Source organism: Tupaia chinensis, unplaced genomic scaffold (assembly GCF_000334495.1).
Source record: "Tupaia chinensis unplaced genomic scaffold, TupChi_1.0 Scaffold000622_1, whole genome shotgun sequence".
In the NCBI taxonomy this organism is placed as follows: Eukaryota; Metazoa; Chordata; class Mammalia; order Scandentia; family Tupaiidae; genus Tupaia; species Tupaia belangeri.
The window spans coordinates 823,706-841,896 of NW_006160142.1; the positions used below are offsets into that span (position 1 = coordinate 823,706).

Sequence of the window (18,191 nt, forward strand, 5' to 3'; positions counted from 1 at the left end):
GCGCCACGTGCCCGAGGGGACAAAAAACCTCCCAAAAAAAAAAAAAAAAAAAAAGAGGGCAAGTTATTTTAAGTGTTGGAAGATTTGCCCTGTTTTTAACTGCTGCATCTTTCTTTGAGAACACCCTATTTTGGGAAAACCTTAAACTAAATGAAGCCAGTACAATAAGAAGATACAATAAGAAGTGAATGTTTTCAGTAACAAAGGAGTCTTCCCTTTTCAAATGAAATCTCCATTGGTGTTGTAAAATTTCCTATTATCTTAAAATGTTTATATATCAATTTCCACTTGCCTGCGTGCATGACTTGGGAAGAAGATGTTTAGAGGATCTCTAAAGCACAAATTTAGGCCCTTCTCCCAAAAATTAATCAGAAACAGTAGAAAGTATCTCTGAAAGACAATGGGTGACAGTAGAACAAATAAGCTGTAGTTTATGAAGGTTCTACTCCCACTTTGGAAGTAACCCCTTAAAAAAGTATATGTTGGGTTGTCTGAAAAGTCATGATGTATTTTTCTATGCAAAAATGCATCATGACTTTTCTGATGATCCAATATATTGCTTAGATTGACCTTGCACATTTCAGCACTCTGAAATGCTCCACTCTATCATTTAGAAACCATAGTAAGAGAATAAAATGGGAGGAGATGCAAGAAGTTTGCTTGGCAAGCCGTTCTGGCTTCTAAGCACATGCAGAGCAGCAGACTGGATGTGATCTGAGGTTGCTGCCTGCAACCCACGGAGGCATTCACAGACAGCAGCGTCAAGAATACATACATTTTCTCCAGGTCCCCAAATCCTGAAAATGCTCCTTTTGGGATGACACGAAGCTTGGTGAGGACAAACCTCCTGAAAAGAGAGTAGACATAAAATATCACAATATATCCAATAATAAGTAACTAAGTGCCTAACAACTAGCATATGCTAAGTGCTTGTCATAATATTAATAGCTGAAATTGCTTTTATAATCCCTCTCTTCATCCTCACTGCAGAACAGTGACATTGGAACATTCACCTTGATGCGAATGAGGAAACTGAAAATTTGAAAGGATAAAAAATAGACCCAGGATCGAATAGCTGGCACCATGCCCAGCTGGGATGTTAGCCTTGTTTGTCATCATACTCTTTTTGCCTCCTGTAGTCCCATGTGACCCTTTCTCTTCCTTTATACCAATCTCCAATATCTCCTTTATTACCATGCTCACCGGACCTCACTTCCTAGTCCAAGGGAAACCAGAGACCAGTAGAAAACTTCAGGCTCTCTCACCCACTCACTACCTTCCTCTACCCTGCCCCTGAGCTGCTGCCACTACCTTCCCACCTTGGGCCCTGGGGAACTGTCCAGGGTTCTGCCTCAGAACAACCCCTGGAAGCCACACCGAATCTTCCTTTCTTTTCTAGTCCTGGTAACCACTACATTATTTACCAGGTTTTGTTTGTTTGTTTTGTCTTAGAGTGCATGCACTCAAGAGAGAGACAGAGAGAGGGAAAGTGAGAAATTACTCCCCACCCCCTGGAGGAGATGGCCATGCCACAATCCCTTCTCCTCCATTGTCTTCTCAGGATTTAGGGTGCACACACACGTGCTCAGCATGATTTTAAAGCTTCTGCCTCTAGGAACCCAACCACAGTTGATCATGTGGGAATCCAGCACCTTAACCACCATGCTATGCCACCTGCTGACCCCCATTTCCTCTGTTTTCTTTCACACATTTTATTCACCTTCTTTACCTTCTCTATTGGATTCTGCCCATCAATGTAAAAACATGCCATGATTTCTCTTATCTTAAAAAAATCTTTTAACCTCAGCTACCTTCGGTTTTTGCCATTTTCTTCTGCTTGAAATATTTGTCTCATATATGCCTCAATTTTTTTTTTTACCAGTGGCTCCTTCATTACACTCAGGGAAAAATCCAAATTGTTTTTACAATGGCCTTCAGAGAATCCTATAGAGCTTCCTTCTCTCTATACCCATAGACCTTCCAACCTCAGGTATGACCTCCCCCCTGCCCCCCGCCCTTTGCTCAGCCAAGCCCTTTTCACAGTATCGTCCTGCTATTCTTAGACATTAGGTTTCTTCTTGACTAATATTTTTGCATTTGTAGTTTGGTTTGGTACACCACTCTCCACATATACTCATGGTCTGCTCCCTTACCTCCTGGATACTTTGTTCAAATGTCACTTTCCCAGTGAAGCTTTTCCTAAGCACCTGATTCAAAATGACAATCTCCCTAATTTGGCTTCTGCTTCCCTTCTTTACTGCTTATATTTTTCTTTATAGCACTTCTGACATATTATAAATTTTGTTTATCTATTTTTGCTTTCATGTATTTATTTATCTTTCATAACTAGAATGCAAGATCCATGAGGGCAGGAATTTTCATCTGATTTGTTACTGCTTATACCAAATAGCTGGAACAATGCATAGCACATAATAGATTTCAGTAAATGTTTATTGAATAACTGAATGAGTAACTGTTGAATGGTCTGAAAATTCTAGGCTTGAGGATAAAATTACAAACAACCCTTTAGAAATCTCTACAACAGAAAAAAAAGAAATCTCTACAATAGGAATACTGTCCTCTTGCCTGGCCTTCCTCCCTCTGGCCTTTTGTGCTTTGTAACTGACTAATAGGGATTTGGTCTTCTTTCAACTTTAACCATTCCCTCCATATGGCAGTCGGTAAGCAGGAATTATAATTAAACACATAGACTTGGATAGTTTCATAACCATTTCATTGCTTTAGCTCCATCATTTACTAATGTTACTGAAATTCCTGTTTCAGATAGAGCCATTACTCAGGCAAACAGGGCTTCTCTCTCTCTTTCTCTCTTTTTTTTTTTTTTCAGAGGTTTGTGCCATAGGGCACGTGCACTCGCCAGAAAGACAGAGTGATAGAGAGACAGAAAGCAAGAAATCACCCCCCGCCCCCCATGGCCACACCACAGTCCCTTCTCCTCCACTCTCCTCTCAGAATCTTGGGCATGCACACACACAAGCTGGAGTGAGCTTAAGCCACCAGGTCTGGGACTCAAACCGTGGTCGACTACCTGGGAGTCCAGCGACATAGCCATTATACTAACTTCTGGACCCTCAGGGCTTCTCTTTTACTTCATTTGCAGTTGGCTGCCCTGTGTACCAGCTCTATAATGAGGAATCATAGAGAAAATCATGTGTGCTGTTTTGCTCCGGGGAAGTTCATATACCTGTTGGGAAGGCAAATCCAGAAACCTCTGGATGGTCAGAAAACAGCTATAGATAGATTACAGCTGATGTAATGACTATACAGGTTGTACTAGGATTAAAATGAGAAAGGTCTCAAAGTACAAAATTATATAAATGAATGATTGAGGGGAGAGGGTGATTTGGGGCCTGGGCCTCAAAATTATCAGGTCATACTAAAATCATAGTCTCTGTGAAACCCATATAAATAAAAGGTAATCTAATACAGGGTTAGGTATAATGGTCCTGGAAGAGTATCTACTTCTAGAATGACCGTCTAAAAAGACAAGAGTAGTTCACACTACCTTAACTGTGTTCACTTAATCTTAATTAATTTATCCAAGTTCCTTTTGTTTCTATTTATCAAAAGATGGAAAAATGATAAAAACAAACCAATAAAAACAAGTAGAATTGGTTTAAACTACTCTATCTAAAGTTGTAGAGAGTTGAGCTATTAAAGTAAAATGTTAATTAATGAGATGCACAGAGAGTAGATTCTTGAACAATTGACTTTTCTGCTTAATAACCAGACAGCTAGATAGAACTTTTTAAGTCAGCTCTAGAAGCATGCACATTTTCTAAAATTTTCAGGGGCTGTGTCTGTATTGTGCCTGTATTAAATGGTTCAAAATTACTAATACATTTTTTTTTTGAGAATTGAAAGCCTTGACTCCCACTTTCTGAAATATTATAAACTAGATAATCTGAAGACATTTCCACTGAAAATCAGCCACAGGTCTGTAAAACATAACAAATATTATTGGGTTGTCAGAAAATTCATGATGTAGTTTCTATGTTTTTCTGTGCAAAAATGCATCATGGCTTTTCTGATGACCCAATATTTTAAATGCATAGCTGAGCTTATACAAATATGAGCAACCTCCAGGGTCCTAAAGTGGAGCAGCTGGACACCAGATGGAACCCTTAGCAGTGATGAATGCAAACCGGAATTCTAAAAGAATGAACTGAAGCCAAGGTATGTTGGGGGTAGTTTCTGGACTTGGTAGCTGAGAGACTTCTGTTTTGATGCCAAACTAGTATATGAGGATGGGATGCAAAGATCCCTCTCTTCCTCCCTCCCTCCCTTCCTTTCCCCTTTCTTTCATTTGTGTATAAATCATCTTATATGCATTCTAGAAAGAAAGGTACAGAAAATGGAGGACAGGTAATTTTCAATAAGACAGCATTTAGAATTTCTTTTACAACTTATGAAAGATACAGATTTAGAGATCTCAATGAGTCCCAGAGAGGGGAACAAAAATAAATCCACTACCAGATAATGTACAGCTATAGAAAATATTTTCTATGCAATTAGAGAGAAAAAGAATTTATCTTAAAAGAAAACATAATTAGAAAAAATTTGTAAAACTATCTTCAAAATTTATTAAAGAAATAATTGCCTGTCTAGAATTCCATGCCTAGAAAATGATAATGTAAATATTAGAATAAATCGAAGATATATCTGGACAAAATTAATTAGCCACTAATAATTTTTAGCAAAGATTTCACTTAATGACCCCAGGTAAACAGAAGTTAGCCCCAGAGCTTGCCTGCACTAACTAGACTGGGCTGTGATATGTCCAGAATCCATGCACAGGCAGCTGGGAAACCTAAGAATTTGGAGGGAAGGGGAAGAAGATGAAGATACAGAGATTGAGACCCATCTTTCCTGCTAAACTCTAGCCTCACCTCAGTCCTATGTATAGTAAGTTGCTGGCCCACTGGGCCCAGGCTAAAGAAAGCCCAGTTTAGGAAGACACGGATACACTATTGCTAGTTGGTCCTAAGCTAACAATGTGGCTTCTTAGAAGAATGATGTTTCATTTTCTTCTTAGCCTCAGAAAAGTAGTAAAGGTTTTGAGAAGTTGCTAGGAAAGGGGAGCCAGGCATGACTCAGTCACAAGAAGCTTGTTAACCAATAACGACAACAAAAAACTCCCTAGGAATACAGTGCAAGTTAGATGTGTGGTGGTTAAGGTGGCCAGATCCCACATGGTTGAATCCTGGACCTGGCAGCTTGGAACATTTGTAGGGCATACTTGCGTGTCCAAAATCCTGAGTGGAGAATGAAAGAGAAGAGATTGCAGTATCCCCTCTGAGGGGTGATTTCTCACTTTCCCTCTCTCTCTGTCTGTCCATCAAGTGCACACATCCTATAGCAAAAAATAAACAAACAAAAAATTTAATTCAGTAGAAGCACACAAAAAACTAGTGTTTCTTATTGAATAGGTAAGCATTCATAATGGCTGCAAAACCCACCAAGTCAGTAAAGAATAATTAAAAAAAAGATTTAACCCAGAATTAGGTCACAAATAAAATTAGTATAAAAACAAATAATTTTCCTTGACAATAAGGCAATTAAAAATAAAACTTTAATAATAAAAATAATTAATCCCTTTCCCCCAACACATGTATACTCATCTGGAAAATAAAACTTGAAGTAAAGCAAACTGAAACAAAATGAAAGCATCCCTTTTAAATCATATATGAGCCAAAGAAGAAATTGGAATTATAATTAGGAGTTATTTAGATTAAACCCTAATGAAAATACAGTATATCAAACTTATGGGATGTACCTAAATTGCAACTTATAGAGAAATTTGAAACTTTAAATTATACCAGGGAAGGAAACAGAAAAAATAGAAATTAGTGAACAAAGTTTCCAACACAAGAAACTATTCAAAGAACAATGGCATTGTGGAAACAGAAAATGATAAAACCAATATTTCTTTATTTCATTTCTGGTTCGAATTTAAAGTGAAACTCAAAAGCAGTTTAACAAGAAATATTGGTAAATGTAAATGAGAGACTGTTGATATGAAAGGTGTTTTGAGGAGATAAAAACTCAGGGAGACATTGCAATTTGATATATAAATAAAGTTTAAGTTTAATTTATACTAATGTGATTTCACAAGTATAAGGTTAAGTTTCTGCATAAGTTGATTGCTAAGATTGGCTAGGAGTTTTCCTGTAACATAGAAGGATTTATTATAATAGTTCTAAGGGCTCTTGACTTATAACTTTAACACTAATAATAATTGTTACAGAAAACTACACTTATTTGAAGAAAACTGTATTTTCTACTTAAAGTTGTAAACCTTATTTGTCATGGAAGCTTTTTTAATCTGCAACCGTCTGATAATTCAGTAGAACCTTGCTGATCTAGTTCTAATTAATGAATTCAAACAGTTGTATAAAGATTTCCTTTAAATCAGGAGCATAAGTAAAAGCATTATTCCTGCAACTGCTGAATTGTCATTTTATAAATACAGTAAATGAGAGTCTAACAGACTAACTGTAAAATACATTGCAAAATTTGAGTTTACCTTGAGAGAAGAAACCTCGAGAGAGTAGAGAGAGAGATAATAAAGATAGAGTAGAAATGAATGAACTCGGCCTCTGTGGCACAAGCCATTGTGTACTGGACTACAGAGCTGGAAGTCATGAACCAGATGCAGTTTGAGTCCAAGGCCCACTTGATATGAAAGTGGACCGAGTCTGTGCATGCATGTCCATGATCCTGGCAGGCTGAAGAACTGGAGAAAGGGGCCCATGACATGCCCAAGCTCTGTGGAAGGTCTCTCTCTCTCTCTCAAACGCATCCATGCATTTGCTCTATCATGAATTACAAATAAAGACAATTTTAGAAGAGAGTAGAAATTAATTTAAAATAACAATGGACAGACAGGATGGATCTACTTCTATGGGGCCTATACAGTTTTGTCCATACACCGGAGCAGCTTCTGCACTCTACATATGTAAAAATATACATGGACTCAGAGCGAAGGGATGGAAAAAGACATTCCATGCAAACAGAAATCAAAAGTAAGTAAATGTAACTATACTTATAGCAGATAAAGTAACCTTCAGTCAAAATTTGTAAGAACAAAGTGGGCTAGCTAGTAGCATATTGATTAAGCACTGTGTAGTGGGAGGTGGATCCCACATGGTGGTTTGACTCCTAAACCTGGTGACTTGAAGAACATGCCAGGTGTATGCATGCACATGCCTGGGGTCTTGACAGGATGAACAGAAGTAAAAAGGATTGCTGCATGACTAGGCTCCACTATGGGGTGATTTTTTTCTTCCTTTCTGGTACATGCACATACCTTGTGCTATTAAAAGGAGTGGGGGAAGAGAGAGAGAGAGAGAGAGAGAGAGAGAGAGAGAGAGAGGAACAAAGAAGATCATTGTATAGTGATAAAGGGAGCAATTAAACAAGAAGATATAATTGTAAATATATATGTACTGGAGCGCTCAAATATATGCAATAAATATTAATAGACCTAAAGGGAGAGAGAAACTCCAATACAATAGTAGTTAGAGATTTCAACATCCCACTATCTAGACAGAAAATCAACAAAGAAACATCAGAGTTAAACTGCACCACAGACCAAATGAATCTGTTAGACATTTACAGAGCATTTTATCCAACAGGTACAGAATACACTTTCTTCTCATCAGCATATGGAGCATTGTGCAGGGTAGATCATTAATTAGGCTATAAAAAAGGCCTCAAAAATTTTTTTTAAAAGGGAATTATATGAAGTATCTTTTCTGGCCCCAAGGGAATAGAATTAAAAGTCAACAACAAGGACTGTGGAATATATATGAATACATGGAAACTGGGCAACATGCTCCTGAATGACTACTGAGGCAATGAAGAAATCAAAACAGATTTTAAAATGTCTTGAAACAAATAAATGTAAACATGACTTACCAAAAGCTGTTTTACACAACGAATGCAGTATGAAGAAGAAAAGTTAACCATTAAGTGCCCACATTTAAAAAAAGAAAGAGACCAGCAGATGGCATAATGGTTACATTGCTAGACTCCCACATAGTTGATTGCAGTTCAAGTCCCAGACGCGGCAGCTTAAAACTCATGACAGGCGTATATGCGTGCATGCCTAAAATCCTGAGAGGAGAATAGAGAAGGGATTGCAGCACGGCTATTTCCCCTGGGGGGGATGATTTCTCACTTTCTGTCTCTGTATCTCTGGTGAGCGTAAGCACCCTATAGCAAAAATCTCTCTTAAAAGGATAGAAAGAGAGAGAAAAGTAAAATAAGCAACCTAACAATACATCTTAAGAAATTAGGAAAGCAATAACAAAGTAAAACCAAAAGTAATAGAAAGAAAGAAATAATAAAGATCAGAGCGAAAATAAATGAAATAGAAACCAAGACATCTACACAAAAGATCAATAAAAAATGGTGTTTTTTGAAAGGATAAACAAAATGAACAAATCATTAGTTAGACTAAGAGAAATAAATCAGAAATGAAAAAGGAAACATTATACATTGATACACAAAAAACTATTAGGGACTATTTATGAAAAACACAAATACCTAGAGGAGATGTATAAATTCCTGGGCATATACAGTCTACTAAGATTGAGCCAGGAAGAACTAGAAAGAACAAACAAACCAATAGTAAGCAATGACATAGAATTTGTAAAATAGGTCTCCCAAGAAAAAGAAGCCTGGACTGGATAGCTTCATTGTTAATTTTACAAATCTTCTAAAAGAATGGCCATCAATTCTTCTCAAACTATTCTAAGAAATTCAAGTGGACTAAATCCTCCAAAACTCATTTTACATGGTCACAATTACCTAAATTCCTAAAAGATACAAGGACACAACAACAACAAAAGAAAACCACAGACCAATATCTCTAATGAATATAGATGCACAATCCTCAACAATATACAAGCAAACTGAATTCAATAGCACATCACATTGTACACCATGATCAAGTAGGATATATTGCAGGAGTACATGGATGGTTCAAAATCCACAAATCAATAAATGTGATACATCACAACAATGGAATGAAAGATAAAAACCATACGATCATTTCTATTGATGTAGAGAAAGCATTCAATAAAATATAACATCACTTTATGATTAAGACTCTTAATAAATTAAGTATAGAAAGCACATATCTTTCTATGTTAAAGACAATATGATAAAACCACAGCTAACATCATACCAGATAGAGAAAGGTTTAAAGCTTTTCCTTTAAGAATGGGAACAAGAACAGAAGACCCACTTTCTCTGCTCCTGTTCAGTATGTAATACTGAAGTCTTAGTTAAAGCAAGTAGGCAGCAGAAGGAATTGAAGGCATTTAAATTGGAAAGGACAAAGTCAAACTGCACCTGTTTGAAGATAATATGAGAGATCTTCAAAAAGTTTATGGAAAATTTATATTATGAAAAAACTGTATGGATTTTCTTTCTTTTTTTTTTTGACCAAAATAAACTTACTTTAATTCCATTTTTCACAAAGTTTTAGAATTCTCCTTGTATATAAAAAAAACTAAAGAATGCACCAAAAAAATCTTAAAACTGATAAAATCAATTCAGTAAAGTTGCGAGATACGAAATCAACATACGAAAATCAGTAGCATTCTTGTATACCAGTAATGAGCTAGCTGAAGAAATCAAGAAAGAAATCCCATTTACAATAGCTACAGAATAACAATAGTATAATAAAATATATATGAAAAAACTTAACCAGTGGGGTGAAAGATCTAAATCATGAATAGATCATATAGATCTATAGTATAACACTGATTTAAGAAATTAAAGAAGACACACACAACTTGGTAAAACATCTGATGTTCACAAATTTTAAGAGTCACTGTTGTTAAAATGTCAGTACTACCTATATTGGTCAGGATTCTCCAGGGAAAAGTAAGCAACAGGAAAAAGAAAAGAAGGAATTTATTATAGGAATCATATCATATGATCACAAGGTGGCGAGGTCCCACACTAGGCTGTTTGCAAGCTGAAGGAAGATGTAGAAGACTCGGAAGCAGATAAGGCAATGGTTCAGCTGTTAGTTTGAGGCTGAAGCCTTGAGTTGCCTTAGGAGGCCACTAGTGTTAAGTCCAGAGCCCGAAGTTAAAGAACTTGGAGTTTGGCCACAGGGCTTCAGGCCCAAATGCTGGTGGGAACTGAACAATGGCTAATTCTTGGAGCAGGGATGGAGCAAACAAAGAAGCCAGAAGCTTCAGTGGACCACAGGATGCTCTCAAAGGGGGGTCCAGAGAGGGAAAGCAGAATCCCCCAGTTTTTCTTTTTGTCCTTCCTTTGCCCACAAGCTGTTTGAATGGTAGGTACCTTATCCACACTGAAAGTAAATCTTCTCAGTTCACTGACTTAAATGATAAGGCACAATGAAGGTGGGTTTTCCTAACTTGGTCCACTGATTCACACGTCAAACTTATCTAGCAATACTCTCACAGACATAGCCAAGAAAAGTGCTTCACCAGCCACCTGGGCTTCCCTCAGCTCAGTCAAGTTGACACCCCAAATTAATTATGACACTACTCAAAGCAGTCTACAAGTTGACATCCAGAATTAATTATGACACTACTCAAAGCAATGTACAAGTTGACATCCAAAATTAATTATGACACTACCCAAAGCAATCTACAGATTCAAAACTGTCTTCATTGAAATGCCAGTGGCATTCTGGGCCAGCCCCATAGCCTAGTGGTGAATGGAGCCAGATTCCACATGGCTGACTGTGGCTCAAATTCCAGCCTTGGCAGCTTGAGTAACATGGCCAGGTGTGTGCGCGCATGTGTGCATGCCCCAAGTCCCTACAGGATGGAGAAATGGAAGAGGTGAGATTGCAGCATGATCATCCCTTCACTGAAAAGTTTTCTCTCTCTCTGTTTCTGTATCTCTCTGGAGAGTGCACATGCCCTCTGGTAATAAAAACACAAAACAAAGCAAAAAAAACACACAAAAAATTATCACCTCATTTTTGTTAATTATTTTATATATATATATATATATATATAAATAAAGCAAAGAGTAACAAGTGCTGTTGAGGCTGTGGAGAAAGAGGAACTTTTATATACACTAAGTGGGAATGTAAATTAGCATAGTCATTATGGAAAATGGCATGGCAGTTCCTCAAAATAACTAAAAGTACAACTACCTTATGACCCAGTAATCTCAAATTTTTTGCATCAAAATTAATTCATTCTTTATTTCCACTGTCCCCAAAACTTTTTGAAGTTCCCTTGTATATCCTAAGCAATGGAAATCAGTATATTGAAGATGTATCTTCACTCCCAGGTATATGACAGCATTATTCACAATGGTAAAACGTGAAATCTACTTAAGTACCCAACAACTGATAAATGAATATTTAGAAATATAGCATACACACAATGGGGTATTAGAGAGCTGTAAAAGAAGGACGAAATCCTATCATTTGCAGCAACACAGTCAAACATGGAGGGAATAATGCTACGCAAAATAAGCCAGGCACCAAAAGACTGATAGTGTATATGCTTATTACAGGAGGCTAGAAGATTCGATTTTAAAGAAGTGGAGAGTGAAATGATGGATATCAGAAGCTGGGAAGAAGACAGTGATAGGGAGGTTAGGGAGAACTTGGTTAACAGATACAATGTCAAATAGATAAATGGAATGAGTTCTAGAGTACTGTAGCACAGAAGATTTACTATGGTTTGTGACTTTTCAATGAATATTTTAAAATATTTAAAACAAAGAGTTTTGAATATACATGACAAAATGTAATGATAAATAATATTATGAATGTTTATTGCCTGAATTGATCATTATATATTTTATACATGTACTAAATGTATACACAGTACTCCATAAATAAGTACAACTTGTATATATCAGTTAAAAATTATAATTTAAAAACAGACTGGTCTGGCCTGATAGCATAGTGATTAAGGGAGCTAGATCCCACAAGGTCAGGTGCAGTTCAAATCCCAGTCCCAGAAACTTGAAAAACACACCAGGCACGTGTGTGTGTGTGTGTGTGTGTGTGTGTGTGCCCCAAATCCCAATAGAATGAGGAAATAGAGAAAAGATTGCGGTGTGGCCACATCCATTGTGGGGTACTTTCTCTGTTTCTCTCTCCTTCTAGCTCTCTCACACTTTCTGATGATTAAAAATAAATCAGACCAGTGGCAGAAACTAAAGAGCAAAGAAATAATCCACAAATAAGAGCAAATGGCAGGGTAGCATTAAAATCAGTGGAGGGAGATATAGTCTAATCAATGATGGATGCTGAACTATTGATTATCCTTATGGAAAAAATAACATAAGGATATGTTTTTTTTGCTTATTACTATATTGAAATCACAATTCCATGTTACTAAATATCTAAATGGAAAAAGTAAATACTTAAAAAATTTCATATAGCATTGTGTTCAGACTTCCTTTACAAATTGTAAATCAAAATTGAAAAGTTAATAAACTTTATTAACTTGAAATTTCTGTAAAACAAGGACATAAACTGAGAAGCTAAAATTAGGGAAAATATTTGCAATTTTTACAAATAAACTGTATGAAGAACTTGGCAGACTCGATTGTGATGGCACAGGTGGTAGGGCATTACTGTGCAATATTGGAGGTGTCTAAGAGGTCCAGGTTCAAAACCTGCATCAGTCTGAACATTCTAGTTGTGCCTGTGCACACCCATGATCTGACTGGCTGAGAGGCTGAGAGAATTGATTGCAGTGCGCCAGACCTTGCTGAGTCTCTCTCTCTCTTTGTCTCTCTTTCTCTCTATCTCATGAAAGAAATAAAGTATTTTTTTAAATTTACAAAATAATAAGATAAATACAGACAACTTAGAAAAACCAGCAGAAGATGTGAACAGGTAATTTATAGGAGAGAAAATATGAATGGCCAATAAAAGTATGAAAAGATGCTCAACTTCACTAGGAATCAAGAAAATGCAAATTTAAACAGTAATTAGATATCATGACCATCATATTGGCAAAGATTAAAAGAAAAGTTTACAATATGAGTGCTGGTGAGGCAATGGACTCATAGACATTTTCCACATTATTGATGGGAGAGTAATTTGCTGCAAACACTGTCAAGAGACATTTGGCAATCAGTATTTAATCCCAAGATACAAATGTTCTAGGACTCTAGTATTTTATGCCTGTCTTTCTGTCATATGTGCACCTGGAGATGGCAAAGGATTAATTGCTGCAGCGTTATTAGTAATAGCAAAAACACTGGAAACAGTGTAAATGTCCATAAATAAATATTTATATATTGTGGTAAATTGATCAATGCCAAATAATACATCAGTGAAAAGAGTTAATTGTGTATACTTATTTGCAGCTACCTACATAAATTCCCAAAGCATAATGTTGAAAGCAAAGAAAAAAACTGATGAGATAGACGTACAACATAAACACTAAGGTCAGATTTTTTTATAAAGATTAACAATACGAAAATAATATAGTACATTGTTCTGTATGAGTCATGTCTTCAGATCTGTGAGCCTCACCATACCTGAATAATAGTAAAACTTATATTTTAAGACGTATTTGGAGATGCATTATATATTTATTAAAAGGAAAATGAATTGTGGGATTTGTCAACACTGAAATCAGCATACTATTTATTTTTGTGACAAGAGAAAAAGGAATGGTACACAACTTTATCTAAAATATTCTATATTGTGAGAGAAGAACTGAATGACTATGACCAAATGGTAAGATTTGGCAAAACTGAGTGGTGTTTTATGGATGTTTCTCATATTATCCTATATACTTCATGCTTGAAATATTTCATAATTCCAGATTGAAATTCTCACCAGCTCATATCCCAAACACTATTTATTTATTTACTTTTAAACAGCGCTATTAAAAACTATCTCTCTGTTCTTGTCAGATAGTACCTTTACTCATTCTGTAAGGAACAGAAAGTGTCTGAATAATTTCTGTAATGAAGGCTCTGAAAAGAAAATTTTCTTCACTATATTGAAGTTACTTAATGTTTCTTCCATGATAAATGGAGTGGGTGGAATTTGCTTTTTTCTTCCCTGAAATTGGCAAATTTTAGGATTCCCTTAAACCCTGTCTCTGTTGGAAGTAATTCATATCTTGGGCAGTCCATTCACCCTTGGCCAAATTTAATTTCCCTTTCTGACTTAAAGGAGAGCAGTTTAAAATATTCCATAAAAAGCTTTCTGGCAGCCTGGAAAACAGCCAATACTCTTTTTTTGAGAAAGCTGCCTTTTTATGATGGCCCAAGTGTAAATGACACTGAGCTCTGTGTTCTTTGAATTTCACACAAGTTTAAAAATTAAAGTGAGAACAGCCTGGCAAAGAATATACAGAAAAGAAATTGATCATTTTCTCGACCTCAAAATGCCAAGAGTTTTTGAGCTTAACACTCTTTAGGTCAAACTCTTACCCTAATTAACTTCTGGAAATGTGTTTAAGGAAACTATCCAACAGATGAATTGAACAAAATAAGCAAATCATTTAGAAAAAGAAAAAAAAGATTCTGAATAACTAAAATTAGATGTCTGCCATGACTCAGCAAATGCACTACCTGACTTTCAAAGTCATTTAGGCCTCTAATTGATTAGCATTTCTTATATTATTATACAGGAGTCTTGAAGTGAAGTGGGTGGGGTGGGGCAGAGAAGGGCAGTTGGTAGGTAGGAAGAGGTAGTTTCCATATATAATATTGTCCTCAAATTAAATATTAAAAAAACTCCTGCATTTTAGCTTAAGTCCTAACTGCCTAGCACAATAAGTAAATGTCCTGTATCTCAATGCGAGGTGCTAGGTCACTGTAAAATGCAGACATTTGTTAGGCCAGCATTAGTCCATCACCCACCTCCAGGCTATATAAATAAATGCAAAGGATTCATTGGAGGTTACAAAGTCTCCCAGGAAGGAGTCCTTAGGAGAGAAATATTAGTGTTATTTGCATGGAAGAAGTGCTTGTCCTTACCTTAAACCAAATGTGGAGCTATTAGAAGAATTAATTAAAAGGGCCAACATGCATTTCTGGCAATTTGGGAGATACATGTACTAGAATATGACTCAGGTATGACCTCTGAAGGTGCCTTGGGAGAGAGTTGCAGGTCTATAGACAGTTGGGCAAAAGTGTGGGAATCTCTGTAAGCCAAACGCAGACCCAGCAGAAGGAGATGGACTGCTCATCCTGAGAAAAATGAGCTTGCCTTTACAGTGATTTGAACCCAAAGGAGAAGCTGTGTAAGGCAGAGAACTGGAAGTGGATGGGAAGAGGTATTGCTCTTTCCAGGAATTATAAATAGAGGGAGGTCTTCAGTGTGAGGAAGCCTGGTGAGCCCATAGGAGAGCTCATGAGAATACATATTGGCATTTAAAAATCTGCCACAGCCAGAGGAATCCCAAGCCACATGGCCACAGTGTGGTCAATGTTTAAGTCAGCTCCTTCCCCTCCGATATCTCTCCCTCTTGGGTCCAACCCAGGTGGAGCCAAAAACAACAGCAACTGAAGGAGAAGGCGGAATAAGGAAGAGAGAGAAGAAACTCCTTCTTTGTCAGTTGTGGGTTTCTAAGTCTGAAGCAAGCCCATGCAATGGAATGAAGTTTTAAATAGGATGAGAGAGTATCACTTTAATATTGGACAGCACTGGGGTTTTATCCCATTTATGACACTGGAATAACTGTGGTGCCTGCCTATAGTTTCATCTGGGATGTGGAAAACCCAAGTCAGCAGAATGGGTTTGTCTCCATCTCAGTTGTGATTTCTGAGTCAGTGAAAACCTTTTCTGAGGCATCCTTGGTAATACTTTATCTGTGGGAGAAGTATTATGAACTTAAATGGGAACAGCAGGGAAAGCGTTTTTATTCCTATTTCTTTCCTTCTTATTTAGCTTGTATTATATGAGCTGTTGATGAGCAATTTAGGACAGAGAGGGCAATTTGACTTTACTTCTTGGCATCACTTAAGTTAGCCAAGAAATATTTGCAACTCAGGGGCCCAGCCATAAGGATTGCATAATACCTTAATGCTTGGGTGGGGGAGGAGAGAGCCAGTTGTTCAGATGTTGAATCTCCAATAGGCCATTCATTAAGCTAAACTTCCAGATACTCTGGCTCATGTAGACACTACTACAGGCCGCTGTGCCATTTAATACATACCAGGGTGTTTTGCTTAAGAGAGGTTTATGGTTATAAGATAGTAACTCATGAGGCAGGCACCACTCCAAGCCTAGCTCCAATCACACCTCATTGTCCCCTGAGTCTCCATGATTTCCCCTCAACAACCTTTCCAGAGTGGCAATTCTTCACTTTTATCATCGCCCAGTGAACAAGCGCTTTCGAATAGCTGTTTTGAATCTGCCTTCCTTTTATTTCCATTTATGTCCCCTTATCTCAACATCTGTGCTAGGCTGATAAAAGGAATGTAGACACTACTGCTTACAGTATATCACTCCTGACGTTATCTCCTCCTTCCTACAACCTTTACATCAAGGTTGTGGAGACTTTTCTTCCTGGCTCCCCCCTCTATTGTTTGCATTGACTAGTTATGGAATTATTCCCTTCACCACATTTTATTACCTCTTTATTTTCATGTTCTTACCAGAAACTAACACTTGATTTTTAACCCATCTATATATGAAAGTCCTGAAAAAAACAACAAGATGAAGAGAAAAGATCACTAGAGTCAAAAATCAGAAGTTTGGCCCAGCCTCTATGGTGTAGTGGATAGTGTACCAGACTGTGGAGCTGGAAGCCACATGCTGACTGACCATGGTTTGAATTCTTGACCTGGTTGGCCTGGAAACATACTGGACACATGTGTGTGCCCAGGATCCTGGTGAGCTAAGACCTAACGGAAGAGGATAGCAGTGTGAACAAGTTCTGTGGAGAATGCTTCTTCCCCCAACCTCTCAATTCAATTCTGTCTTGAATTTTTTTTATTTTTAATTAGAAACATAAGGTCTATTCTTGCTCTGCTACAAGGTATATAAATGATAGGGCAAAGTTAAGTTCCATATGTAAACTATGGAGGTTAGACAAGACGATCTGTAAGGCCTTATAGTAGAATCCTCAAATGCTCTTCCATTTCAGTATATTCTGTTTAAAGTAAAAGAGATAGTTTGTTAAGTGTTCATATAGAATGGAGCCCATCCTAAAGACTGAATTAAAACTAGCCCATATATTTCTTAGTCAAGTTCAACATCTCTTGAGCCTGCCCCTTTCTTCCTCTTTCTCTGTACCACCCAGGACACACACCTCTAACCCCTCATGTCTTCAGCCGTAGCTACATTGTACTAATAGGACGTCCTCTCTGGTCTCCAGTGTCCAATATGTCTAAACTACCATGATCAGCATTTCATAATGCTCCTCCTAACTGCTTGCCGTGATACTCTCCTACTCAAAGGAGGACAAAATGAAAGCCTGCAAAAACTGAGAACATAACACAGTTTCTTCAATTGCTCATCATTGCCTCTAGGAATTTTAACTTATTTGTCATCTACTTGAGACTCTCTACTATCTGACTTTATTTTCAGCCAAAATGCTAAAAGTTCTATTACTTCTTACATTTAAACTCAACTGTGGCCAGGCTTTCACTATTTGTTGGACTGTATTGTATTTGTATTAAAATCCTGGGACCAGCAGTTAGCGTAATGGCTATGTCACTGGACTCCCATGTAGTCAACTGCAGTTTGTATCCCGGACCCGGTGGCTTAAAACTCACGCTGGGCGCGTGTGCGTGCGTGCCCAAGATTTCAAGAGGAGAATGGAGGAGAAGGGATTGCGGCGTGGCCATCCCCTCAGGAGAGGGGGGGGATTTCTTGCTTTCTGTCTCTCTGTCTCTTTTTGTCTGTCTGGCGGGTGCATGTGTCCTATGGCAAACAAAACAAAACAAAACAAAAACAAAACACACAAAAAACAAAACAAACAAACAAAAAAACCTCTTTAAAAAAAGTCCTATGTGTGATATTCTATCATCCTAAGTATATGAGGTGGTTCCATGGAATAGGAACTTGTCTGGATTCCAAAGTTCTGGTGAGTATTTTGCATATTTCAGGTATTAGTAAATATTGGGGGACTAGCAGGTAGTGTGGTTAAGGGTGCTGGACTCCCACATGACTGACTGTGGTTCAAGTTCCAGGCCTGACGGCTTGCTTTCTCACTCTCTCTCTCACTCTTTTC

The 18,191-nt window shown here is 37.3% G+C and overlaps 1 protein-coding gene across 1 annotated transcript in view; it reads right to left on the reverse strand.

The window, feature by feature from the left end:
* FSHR (follicle stimulating hormone receptor) overlaps positions 1-18,191 on the reverse strand; it is a 215,129-nt gene that overhangs the window by 130,330 nt on the left and 66,608 nt on the right. Inside the window, exon 2 of the mRNA XM_006159008.1 lies at positions 776-847. Coding sequence (XP_006159070.1) covers positions 776-847 — 72 coding nt within the window. The remainder of the gene's footprint in view (positions 1-775; positions 848-18,191) is intronic.